The sequence below is a fragment of the Rhipicephalus microplus genome, chromosome 10, assembly GCF_043290135.1.
Source record: "Rhipicephalus microplus isolate Deutch F79 chromosome 10, USDA_Rmic, whole genome shotgun sequence".
Classification (NCBI taxonomy): domain Eukaryota; kingdom Metazoa; phylum Arthropoda; class Arachnida; order Ixodida; family Ixodidae; genus Rhipicephalus; species Rhipicephalus microplus.
The window spans coordinates 6,386,800-6,399,572 of NC_134709.1; the positions used below are offsets into that span (position 1 = coordinate 6,386,800).

The 12,773-nt window shown below is 41.0% G+C and overlaps 2 protein-coding genes across 11 annotated transcripts in view; one reads left to right on the plus strand and one right to left on the minus strand.

Annotated features, from left to right (window-relative positions):
* LOC119181904 (L-gulonolactone oxidase-like) overlaps positions 1–12,773 on the plus strand; it is a 79,161-nt gene that overhangs the window by 22,401 nt on the left and 43,987 nt on the right. The window contains exon 1 of one of the 2 annotated variants that reach the window (XM_075874951.1): positions 11,277–11,359. The exons of the other annotated variant lie outside the window; for it this stretch is intronic. The gene's annotated coding sequence lies outside the window, so the exon portion shown is untranslated. Of the gene's footprint in view, positions 1–11,276; positions 11,360–12,773 lie in introns of those variants that run through there. 2 annotated transcript variants of the gene reach the window in all.
* LOC119181905 (uncharacterized) overlaps positions 1–12,773 on the minus strand; it is a 40,991-nt gene that overhangs the window by 21,236 nt on the left and 6,982 nt on the right. For 2 of the 9 annotated variants that reach the window (XM_075874939.1, XM_075874941.1), the window contains exons 3-10: positions 11,208–11,338; positions 3,590–3,625; positions 3,471–3,506; positions 3,357–3,389; positions 3,235–3,270; positions 2,946–3,112; positions 1,934–2,044; positions 526–820 (exon numbers count right to left, since the gene is read on the minus strand). In XM_075874939.1, the coding sequence (XP_075731054.1) occupies positions 526–820; positions 1,934–2,044; positions 2,946–3,112; positions 3,235–3,270; positions 3,357–3,389; positions 3,471–3,506; positions 3,590–3,625; positions 11,208–11,338 (845 nt within the window). Of the gene's footprint in view, positions 1–525; positions 821–1,933; positions 2,045–2,945; positions 3,113–3,234; positions 3,271–3,356; positions 3,390–3,470; positions 3,507–3,589; positions 3,626–11,207; positions 11,342–12,773 lie in introns of all 9 variants that reach the window. The other 7 variants (XM_075874938.1, XM_075874940.1, XM_075874942.1 and 4 more) reach the window with 6 other exon arrangements.

Below are 12,773 nucleotides of genomic sequence, written 5' to 3' on the forward strand. Positions count from 1 at the left end.
GCAACAGGGCCGCCGGTAGGCCCTTCAGAGTCTACAAGTTTTGTGTTCGCTACTGGTGACGGCAGCTAAAAGCCACCAAGATGCATTGGGCCTGCCGTGTGCTTAAGACTGGGATTGATGGTAAACTTTATTTCTTCAGAAGGAAACTGTGGACGATTTTGTTAAATAGCCATTAGCCCAATACTGACGTCTTACGTTTACCTTTTGAGGGCTCCTGTTGAGCGACGAATGCTACCGCTACGCCCGCAACGCCAACAAGCTTTACGTATAGTGTTCTAATTCTCAACTATTTGCTTGCACTTTTTGTACCTCAAATAAATCTTGCTTTGTGCTGAACTTGTACTTTTATTGTTGAGGTACGTTTTAGTTAGTACTTCTCAAAGCTTGCTGTTAGTTGCTGGTGTGAGAATCCTAATTTGCGGCCACTTTGTTTAATTTTTTGCGAGGATTGTGCGAGTAAATACGGTATACGTGAACTAATAAGCTGTGCAGTGTTCAAACATACATTTCCCAAGCTGCACGCACCTTAACACACTTGGAGTCGAGGTAGAACTTGCATATGGAGCGCTTCGGTGGCCCGTCACCACGTTTCCCTCCAGCGCCACCGCCTCTGCCACCTGATATTGCCAGCTTTTTCTTTTTCTTCTTCTTTGGGGGCCCCTGTCTTCGACTGTCCATCATGAATGACTTTCCACGACCACGCCCGCCTCGACCGCTTGGAAAGCCACCAGCATGGGGTGGTGGGGGTCCCCCCATGCCTTCCTGGTGGCCCTCAGGTCCCCCGCTACCATCGGGAGAATCGCATCCTCCTCGTGGCGACCTGAAAGTGGATCACCCACAAAATTGCTGTTACCACTGATACCAACTAAAAACATGGCAATAACATGAAGCTCCATTGTGAGAAGCCAATGCACCATTCTGCTAGAATTCAATAGTAAGCCAGTTGAAAAGAGCAATAAGTGTATTTAAGGCTTGGATGGACAGCTCTGCACTTTGATAAAATTTTGAGGCTGGCTCTGCAGTAATCCCGATTTTCGGTCCCAAATGTTTATAGGTTATATTGTCTTTCCACCAGTCCTCCATTCAGATTACTTCACACCTACATGACTGCACATTACTTCATTTCCTACAAAAAATATGAAATTGGCATTTAAGGTAGACTGTTACATACATGAGAGACTAAATTTCTCAGTTACCTCATTTTTCAACTTACCAAATCCAACTTTTTTCAATAAGATGTTAATTGAAGGTGAAAGAAAGAGATCGGGTATCATTCTACAGAAGCCATCAAAAAAGTTTGTTGTCGCACTTTCTAATGTGCATGCTAGCTGCCCACAGTAGAATCAGAAAAAATGTGATCAAATGAAAACAGAATTAAGCAGAAAAAAAAGAAAAGCAAGAAAATTACAAGTGAGAAAGGTAAGAATTGCGTGCAGCCACCAAAGCATTTCTTGCAAATAGCCGCAAAGAGCTTGAAGAACAAAACAAGAACAGACTGAAAGACAGCCACATTAGACATCGATAACAATTAAAACTGCCTAGAATAGATGCTAAGCCTTAGGTTGTATATGCATAATTTTTGCTGGTTGGCTTTTATATACTTTGCAAAATAAAGAAATAAGCGCTCTATCATAAATGCGCTTCGTGGCCATCTTTCAGCATACTATGTGCTTCGTGGTCTGTGGTGCCATCTACAGTCCAATCAAGTAGCCCAACGGCATATCCCCAAGAAAAGCTGGCAAGAGCAACTGAAGCATCCCCCATTACAAAATCTCTCAGTCGCCAGCATACTCCACTTCCCGCCATTTAAAGGCCACACAAACCACTATGCGACAGTTCCCGCCAGTGAAGCCCCTCCGATACCCATGCACAGTGGCCAGCCTTTCCGCATGCAACACACTCCCACTTGGTTACAAACGTCGCTTCGGCTTACATATCACATGGGTGTATGCGCATTAGTAGGCCATCGTTTAGCATTTCCTCAAGCACCCCTCGGGAGGCGCGTAAACGCTCAAATTCCAACTGGTCGTGGAGTAGAGCCATGCTAAAAAAAAGGAAAAACAAGCAGAGATGCCATCAAGGCCATAGAGGCTGCATCTGGTTTTCAGCAGCCTAAGCTATAGGCAATCAAGCTTTTTGTCATTTTGTGCAGCATAAACTTTGAAGGGCATGTTATTTCTTAGATCACAACAGGCGTTCAGTGATTACTTAGGCATTGGTGTCAGCAATTTTTTTTTCTCCTTTCTTTCACACGCTTCCCTGTGAGCCTATACTTGGTTTCCCAAGTAGCATTGCCAGCATTAACAATTAAAAATGGTTAAAGTAAAAAAAAGATTAAAGTGAGAAACCTACCGCAAAACACTGACTACAAATGTAGACAGGGGAATGCTTTAAAAACACCATGCTTAACCATACTGTCACAGGGAAGCAATTGCTGAACTCTAGAACTTGCAGATGGCACAAACATGTTCAGGCAGCACAGGCATGCTCATGGGAATCGATCCCACTGGCTATCTTCCCACGAAATTTTTTGTCAGTACCCCTAGCTTCCGTATGCTTGTGCAGTATGCTTCATTCATGAGAAGAAACATTTTTTTATAACTAATGTTAATTAGGAGCTTGACTGAAAAATGCTCAGTTGGGTAAAGCCACCATTAGTAAAACAAGCGGGCAAAGTGTAATACCACGAAAACATGCTGATATTTTCAGGATACATGCGAACTTCCAAAGATCTAGGTCACAGTACAGTGAAATTACTCCAATCTATTCGCATTTCCAATTTTCCAATCAGGTTCTAACCACACAGCTTGTACTGCACACAATGTATGGTCGTGCCCATGAACTTGGCCAGTAACATTCCTTCTACAAATTGTAGTTTATTCGATGCACAGAGTAGATGCTGCAGTAATTAATTAATGCTGGCCCTCCAAAGTGTATATACTCACGGCATATAGCTGTCATCATAAGGACCAGGAGAACCGAAGTCTCTAGGAGGCATGGAGCTACCATGGTGAGAGTGGTGTCCTCGTGACGGCCCACCACCTGATTCGGGTGAGAACCACATGGAGTCATCCACCATGCGATCATGGTCTACGTAATGGGCCCGCTTTTGCTGCAAGGTCAAAACAATGTGCTTCATAAGTATGGGCATTGGTGGGTACACCAACTTTCTAATGAGCGAGCATTTCAGAAGCAGTCCTTGGAAGTGAAAAATGCACTGGCACGCTAACTTACGCTGTGGCAATAAAAATGTTCGTCTTCGTCGTCATCCTAAAGTTTCGGGAAAGAATGCAAAACTGTCTTGTATAAATTGCATGCATGCCCACTACATTTAAACAACACACCCTGGAACTTACACTGTAGTACCAATCATCATCCTCCTCATCTTCCTACAAAGAGAGGGGGTCACAACATGGATATTCAGTGGCACGTTTAAGGAACGAGTGATTATTGCGCTAGCAAGAACTTACACTGCTATAACAACAATAACTGTCTTCATCATTTTCCTGCAAAAAAGGGATATGCATGCCTTGAACTACAAACAGCACATTGAGGACAACAATGCCGTAGTGCTCAAGCAACAACTTACACTGTAGTAATAGCTGTAACCATTTTCTTCATGTTCCTACAAAGAAGTACAAGTACGTTGTATGCTAAACATATTCTATGAAATACATAAGTTTAAAGCAATATTGACAAAAAAATTTGAAGGTTCCATAACGGAGACACAAACACCATTTACAAAATATCAACAGCAAATGTAGCCATGAACATAATGTTAGAGCGTACGCCATAGAACCGAACACAAAGCAGAGCACCTCACGATATCAACATCAATATGTAAACAACCAACCATCGCCTTTGTTGTGAGTTTGTGTTAGCTGCCGTGACCATTGAATGAGCGCAGTTGTTATTGCATCACTCATGTACACACATTGTCACATGCATTATGTGTCCGTATTTTCTAGTGTCATGAAGCCCAGTTGTGTTTTAAAACAACCAACCATCGCCTTTGTTTTGAGTTTGTGTTAGCTGCCGTGACCATTGAATGAGCGCAGTCGTTATTGCATCACTCATGTACACACATTGGCACATGCATTATGTGTCCGTATTTTCTAGTGTCATGAGGCTCAGCTTTGTTTTAAAAAAAATGTGGCTGATCTCTTTCTAGGAAATGGTAAAACACAAAAGAGAAGCGTGTCTTCACAGAGGTAATTAAGTGTCTATTGTGCGTTATTTTGCCACAAGCCCGAACGTATGAATGCTACAGCAACAAACTGCAGTCACGTGAAGAATGGCAAGCAGCAGCAGCAGCTTGAAACTTGCAGCGTGCACCTCAAGCAGAAAGCACGCACAAAATGAACATACACAACACAAGTGCGGACTAACAACTGTCACAGCTCGTTGCTTAAAGCGCACTGTATAAACAAAGTGTAAGGTGCACGAAACGAACGCACAAGTATACACAGGTCAGGCACCAACAACTGTCACAATTCTTACTTTTGGTATGCGGGCAGCAAGCTTTTTTCATAAGTTCGGCCGTGGCAGCGAGCAAAATGACCTTTATGCTCTCCCGAATCATGAGTTTAACGAGCGCGCGTGCAGGTACGCTCCGTGGAGGCGACACTCTCTGGCATGCGAGAGATGAACGACGACCTTTAGAGCGGGCCCAACGCCCTTGTCGCGCCATCTCGCTACTGATGACGAAAGTACACTGAAGCTACGAAGCTCCAAGGACCGCCAAATGGTGTACATGGTGTAATGGTGTAATGGCATGCGATTAGCGCTCTTGAGTGCACGCCAAGCGTAGTGTAGTGGTTAGCGCCGCGCTCTGCGGATCGAGAGGGTGCTGGTTCGATGCCCCGCAGCAGAGTCTGTGCATATAGTTTTTTTTCTTCGTTATCTATTAGCATATAATTTAGAATGTCTCATCCGTGGCAGAAATACCTCAGCGGAGCTGAGGTTGACCACAACATTAAACACTTTGGTGTTAAAAAAAACTGTCTTCTTTCAAGCCTCCATGAAGCTGAAACTGTGACTGAGTGTCATAAATAATCCCAATAATCTCCACATAATCAAAATATCCGAATAATGAATGATTATTCGGCACTTGAGCAAACAATTTTTTCAGTTGTTATGAGTTGGTTGTTGGCTATTTGTTGTGCTTATTGCACACTCAACATAGAGGATAAGTGAACAGGCTAAAATAAAACAATGCTTAATACTATAATAGCAAAACATAATTGCTGAAATTTTACGTCCCAAAACCACGATATGATTATGAGAAACATCGTAGTTGAGGGCCTGGGATATTTCAACCACCTGGGGCTCTTCGATGTGCACCTAAATCTGAGCAAACTGGACATTGGCGTTTGAACGGTACATTGAAATACAGTCACTGAAGCCAGGATTCAATCCCGCAACCTTTGGGTCAGCAGTCGAACAAGTCGAACACAATGCTTAAAACTGTGCTAATGCCTAGAAACTGCCAGTTTTTGTTAATAAACATCCACACTACTTACATAAGTATAAGTACAGACAATAATTTCCGCATTTCAATCCTTGCAATGTGCCTTTCAGCATGAAATTATTCCTAAAATGTATTTACAGGGCCATTTTATAACTTCTTTTAAAGCATTTGTGCATAGGATTGCAATGTGCACTTTCTAGCATGTCATGAAGGAAGTCAACATGCAAATCACGCAGATGCACTTCTTACACAAACAACCACAGATTCCAGGAAGAGAAAGATCTGAACAAGTGTACATCAAAAATCAATACAAAATTATTATGTCTGCATTGAAAATGGTCTTTCTGACCACCACATGGTGTCTTTTTCATGCTCTGTGGAAAAAGTGTGTACTGTGCCTCGAGCTAAATGCATTCGCGTCAAAAATTTTTCCCGTGCCCATGATGAATCTGTGTTAGATTATTTAAAACTCCGCCTAAGCAACTTCCACGGTTCTAACACTGCCCAAATGTGGGATACTTTCAAGAACACGTGTCTTCACTGTATCGAACATTTTGTTCCAGACAAGGTAAAAAAGACGCGTAAGCTAACCCCTTGGATTTCACGGGATATTTTACACTTGAAAAGAAAATTAAAACGCCTGAAGCGAGGAGTGTCCTCTCGTGACATCATTCAAACCACTCAATTAGCCCTTAATCAAGCTGTAGCAAGCGCTAAACGAAGTTATTTTGAGCACGAGTTGCCGAATTTCATTCGATCTGCTCCGCAGAAATTTTGGAACTTCTTGTCGAACAAAAGAAAACCTATTGAAAAATTACGTCACGATAATGCGCTCCTCGTTGATAAGGCAGACATTGCTGAGCATTTCAACGCTTATTTCCACGGTGTATTTTCGACAGTACATGAGCCTATGCCCCAAATTGTTTCCAATTGCAGAATCAATGCTGATATTGTGTCTATATCTGGTGTGATTTCTATGATGCTTAACCTAAAAACTAAGTCTTCACCTGGTCCTGACGGGATACCGAACGTTTTTCTTTCCCGTTACGCTGAAGCATTATCACCCTTTCTTGTGGCAATTTTCAACACATCATTATCTTCTGGTGTCCTACCCTTTGATAGGAAAGTCGGACGCATTGTTCCCGTGTTTAAAAAAGGCGATGTCATGGTTCCTGGTAATTATCGTCCCATTTCATTAACATCATCTTGCTGTAAAATTTTAGAACATATTATAGCTAACTACATTTCCAAGTTTCTCAACGATAACGGTTTATTATCCTGCTTCCAACATGGCTTTAGAAAAGGATTTTCTACTGTCACTCAATTAACCTCTATTGTTCACAGTTTTGCCAGCGTCCTTGATAAGACTGGCCAGGTCGACGTAATTTTCTTGGATTTTCGAAAGGCCTTTGAGCTTGTTCCACATTCGCAACTCATGCTCAAACTACAGGCAATTGGACTTCCGGCCTTTATAACAAACTGGATTTCTTCTTATCTATCTGACCGCACGCAATATGTTAGTATTGATGACAAATGTTCCAAATCTTTACCCGTCACATCTGGCGTTCCGCAAGGTAGTGTACTAGGCCCTCTTTTGTTTCTTATATATATTAATGATATTGTTGATGTGATTACCAGCCCAGTACAAATTAGACTATTTGCGGATGATTGTATTCTTTTTAACGAAATAACTTGCCACGAGGATCAAATTCAATTAAATTCTAACCTTCTTAGCATACAGGCATGGTGCACAAAGTGGAATATGAAGTTAAATGCCGAAAAATTGGTCTTCATGAAAATTACTAAAAAGAAAAACAGCTTGTCGTTTTCCTATGAGCTTCCTGAACGGCCGCTTTGTGAAGTCAGTTGTTACAAGTACCTTGGTGTCACCATTACAAACAACCTAAGTTGGAATCAGCACGTTTCCAACGTCTGTGCGTCCTCTTTTCGCAAACTCTGCCTTCTCAGACACAAACTTAAATTAGCTCCTCCAAGTGTTAAACTTCTTGCATACACATCGATTATTAGACCGAAACTCGAATACGCATGCTCAGTTTGGGACCCGCACAAGCAAAAAAATATTCAGGCTCTTGAAATGATACAGCGCAAAGCGGTTCGCTTTATCTACTCAAAATATCGTTTATCAGACTCGCCTACTACTCTCATGACAGAGCACGGGATCCAAACATTGCAGGCACGACGTAAAATAGAAAGGCTTAAATTTCTTTACCAGCTTAAGAGCAACAAACTCGGCATTAGCCCTGATCAGTATATTCAGCCATTGACTTCTCGGCGTACACGACATCGACACGCTGCATCCCTGACCCCCTACAGCGCCAGAACAAACGTCTTCAAATTTTCCTTCTATCCACGCACCATATCTGACTGGAATGATCTGCCCATATCTGTTGTCTGTAGTATTGATGGGATTGAACATACAGAAAATTGAGACAGTATGTTTCTTTTTCTTTTTAGAAGTTGCTGTATTTTACCTTGTATTGTCGGTTTGTTTATACTTGAGTGATTATGCCCCTCCTGCTTGGGCCCCTTGTGGGGTCTGCAGTATGTCATAAATAAATAAATAAAATAAATACATATTGTCACAGTCAAAGCTTTATGTTGGAAAAATTGCTGAGTATTTTAGAAACCCGACAGCAATTCAAAGCAAAGGGCATTTTTAAGAAGCACGCAGATATCTCATAAGTTGTCAACTTACATGCCAACCCAGTGCCTTAAAATGAGGAAATAGTAAGAGAACTAAGTGAAGAGCCCGCAAATATCCTGCTGTCCTGACACTCCTCAGAATGGAAGCCACCAGTTGATGAATCAGCCCCATTATAACGATTGCACCCTAGAAAACTTGTGCCACACTTCTCAATAATTGTAGCTTGCTAGACACAAACATGCAAGCACAGTTTGACCTGGATGGAACATGGATAAAATTTGCATGACCATCAACACGGCTGTATCTTTATGCAAGGCATATATGTACTGTATTTTTTTGCATACGAGCCACAGCTCCGATTTCACACACAAAAAAAAAACACTCAAAACTTGATAAAGCAAACATGGATATAATGTATTACTGGCTATAGCAAAGTAAGTAAAGAAAAGCCTTATCATAGATAATAAATTGTTGGTTGGATATAACAAAGTTATTTTTATGGGAGATGTGGCTTTGTCACAATGAGATTTGAGTGTATAATTCGTACCCCTACTTTTTAAGCACATTTTTCTGCCTTTTTTTTTTACTATGCACGGAAAAGTATGGTATGTGGTGTGATTAAAGCATAGGTGAAGAGTCCAGTGAAATTCCCTGTTCAATGATTTTTTTTTCTTTTTCTTCACACCATAGCTACCCTTCTTCCCTGTCTTATTCGGATGTATGTGGTGCACGAGAACCAATACATTACTAGTTTTCTCAATATATCAAAAACTAGTCACAACCCATAAATGATGGAGCAAAATAGAAGCATTCTCAGAAGTAACAAGCATATAGAGATGAACTCGCACACATTTGTGTCAATGTGTATTATAAAAAGATGGAGCAATAGATGGAAATGACCAGTCATGTTAGAACAAGGGAAGTGCCAATGCTATGTCACCACATATCTTGTCTTCTATGAGCCATTAGTGCACGAATAAATTCCTTTCTACATGAATAACATCATTTCAGGAAATATCAAATTTCAGTTTCCTGACTTCAGGCTAATCCCATACCTTGAAATTCTTAGCAAAGATGCATAAAATATACAGAGCAGCACTTGTGCAATGTACACCGAATACGTCACACACAGTGGCATAAATACAGAAAAATCCCAAGGCAGTCACCCATACTATCATGGCAGCCATTTTCTTTTGAAAAATATAGTAGGTTTTATTTTAATCATTCAAGAATTCAAGAATCAGTCGTTTCTTGAAATACAATAAAGCGAGCATGAGCCTTGATGTTAGAAAGAAAGCTATAACCTAACAGAAATAAGCAGTCAATAGTAGAAACGTACATTGGTGAATTACAGGTGGCCCCTGGCATACTTCTAGTAAATATGTTGTTCGGTTAAACGATCGAGTGAAAATTGTAGCACATTAGAATACAGGTTTAGTGCAACTTCAGCTCCATTCACTGTCGTGTATGCATTTTAGGAATAACCTAGTGCTGTACTGAACCGTGATACATAGCCTAGTGTGCTGTATTTAACTGCCAAGCAGTACCAACCTAATGCATGTACAATCAAACCTCGATATACTATAACAATAACGATATACTATAACAAAGTAAATGAAAAATCAAAGTAAATGAAGGATAGCCTTGCAATACATACTGTGTTAGGAACATACCTTTACAACAAATTTTCTGATATAACAAACTTATGTAAGATGCAACATATTTATAATGAAGTTTGAGCGTAGTAGGGATAGTTGGTTAATTGATTTAGAAGACATACTTCACGAAGAAGACAACACGTTAGACACATAAAACACGAAGACATGAAGTACAGCTGTGTCCCTGTCCTATGTGTCTAACGTGTTGTCTTCCTCACGCAGTTTAAACATGTATTCAAATGTGATGTTCGACAGCTAACTCTCAAGGGGAGACACTTGCAAGGTGTGCCCCACCAAAAGGGGTGTCGAACCTCCCATTTTTACGCCACTACACTCAAACCTCATTGTAACAAAGTTGCATCTTGCACAAAAATAAGTTCATTATATCCAAAAATTCGTTTTCAACACAATAGCTATTGCAAGACTTTTTTATTTACTTTGTTATAACCGATATTTTGCTATAACCAGGTTTCTTATAACGAGGTTTAAGTGTAGCCAAAGATATTTGAACTCACAGTGCTCACACGCAAAATTTTACATGCTACACCAAAGTAAAGTGGTAATGTACAAATTCATGTTCACCATACACTTCAGTTCTAAAACACCTTATTTGGGATCTAAAATGATTAGCAAGCATAGGACTTGCAGAATTACCCGAAATACCATATTCTATTAGCTTCTTTTACACCGTGTATTCATTCATCTACTCCTCCTTCGGCTTTGATAACGTAGACATTTGTCAAACAACAATAATAATTGAGCCAAGGAACAGAGACAATAATGCCAAAGGCCAAAAAAAGAAAGAGTTCCACACTTACTGACACTCCGAGGCTTAAAAATGCACACATATATATATATAACCCGTAAAGTGGAGGGAAGATGGCTGCCACTGTATCTCAGTTCGCAGAGGCGTTATTCGAATGTTTGCTCCCACCTAGCGGCGACTTATCTTTTCTTTTATCACACTTACCTTACAATTACTACTAATAACATCCCAACAGCCCCTATACCTTCCTTGACATCATTGTTCTCATTAATAGCGTATCTAACAATAAAAAACGAGCCCTGAAATTTCTTCTTTCCTTGAAATGGCAGGAAGGGGATGATGGAAGCTTGCGATGAAAAATCCGTAAACACGAGTTGTGTTGAGCCGACGTTTTAACAAGTAAACAGTACTGTTCTAACCTTGAGGAAGACTCTAACCTTGAGGAAGACAAGTCTGCTTGTTGAAAGACCAATTCAACACAACCCCTGTATACGAATTTTTCAACACTTCTTTCCTTGTCAGACAACAGTCATTTGCCTACTAAGCTGTTTCCACTGCCCTCACCCGTTCGAAGTGCCCAGACTCAAGTGCCTGCGCCTCACATTAAAAAACAGCAAAAAAAAAAAAAATAGTGGCGTTATCTCTTACCTTTTGCTCAGAACTGCCAGCCTCATCCTTCTTTCGCTTTTTGCGCTTGCGTTTCTCTAGTTTGGTGAATGCCGGGCGCAGAGCCTCCTGGGAAGGCAGTGGAGGCCCCTTAAGCAGCGGTCCTGGTGGCCCTACTGACAGCAGCATAAAAGGTGCATTAATTTCATCACAAAAGAATTATCAAATTCAGAACTGGTAATAAACTCATCTGGTAGGGGAGGAATGGTACGACAGAAAAGAACAAGGAAACGCTGACGAAAATGTGAAGCTGGCACATTATTACTTTTCCTACGATTTTGGTTGGCATTTTTTTTATCACTGAAAATGTGTTCTTTCAAAGCAACACCTTCGTTAACTTTGTGCCAAAAAGCCTATCGCTGGTACACAAAATAAAGTCGTAAGGACTACCAAAAAACCAGTCGTAAGGACTACCATGAGAGCGAGAGAGACAAACACACACACAAACACACACACATATATATATATAATCTTGCAGCTTGGTAAAAGTTGACAGCTCCTGAGCTTTTCTTTCTCCTAGAGTACACTTCAGTCAATCTTTAAGCTCATAAAAATTAACTTGACTTAACCAGGCACCGTTAAAATCTGACATAACAGCAAGCTGGTGCAGAAACTTCCCGCTCCACCAGTCTTATTTCTGAACTTTCCAGGTGAATGAAGCCTTCACAGAGAGTTGCAGTGTTTAGTACTGCATCCTCCCCCCCCCCAAAGGTAATTTACTATTGCATACCAAACAATGCACAAGCTGTAGAAAATTAAACGGCAAGAACCAGGAGAGATAATAACAGCACGCATTCCTTTCTAGTTGTTCAGTATTCTGAGAGTGCCAGCTATTTTTACAGTTACCAATTATACTGTAGTCTGTATGGTCCAGCTCATTCTGCGATTAACATCACACACCAGACATGTTTTCGTTTCCAACTCGAGGAGCCACTTTCTAACTCTAATACTACAATGTGAAAGGGTTACATTGCAACATTATTTATTATATAACTAGTTTTTATAATTTTGTCTTTAGATTCACTCAGATATTTTGTCCTTCCACTGCTGCTGTATAGGTGACCGGAGCTTAATTAGGCCAGGCAAACACAGCTTTTTCTTTATGCTCTATTTTTGCACGACAAATGCACTGCACTGTCTTCAGCAAAAATACAATTTGGGTGATTGATCGAAGTTCATTAGCGTGCCATATGATAATGCTGCCATGCACTTTTTGTTCAGGAACTGATCATTTGCAGATGCTGGTTCAACAATGAACAGAACGCCTATATACCGCGGCGTGCGCCTGCGAGTATATGCCAGGCAGGTCGGCACTTGGCGTGGCATCGCCAGCGTGACGCGCCAAAACGAATGCCGGCACGCCAGGTCACGTTGAAGTGTTTTGGCGCCTTGAACGTGGCACATAGTCATGTTCTTAAATGACATGCATTTCATGATTACCACGTTTGCATGAGTCGCATACCTTCGCCATTCATTCACGTGACGTAATACGATATTTGGCATATGTGAAGCTAGCGAAACAACCGCAAGCGCATCATGAGTGTGGCA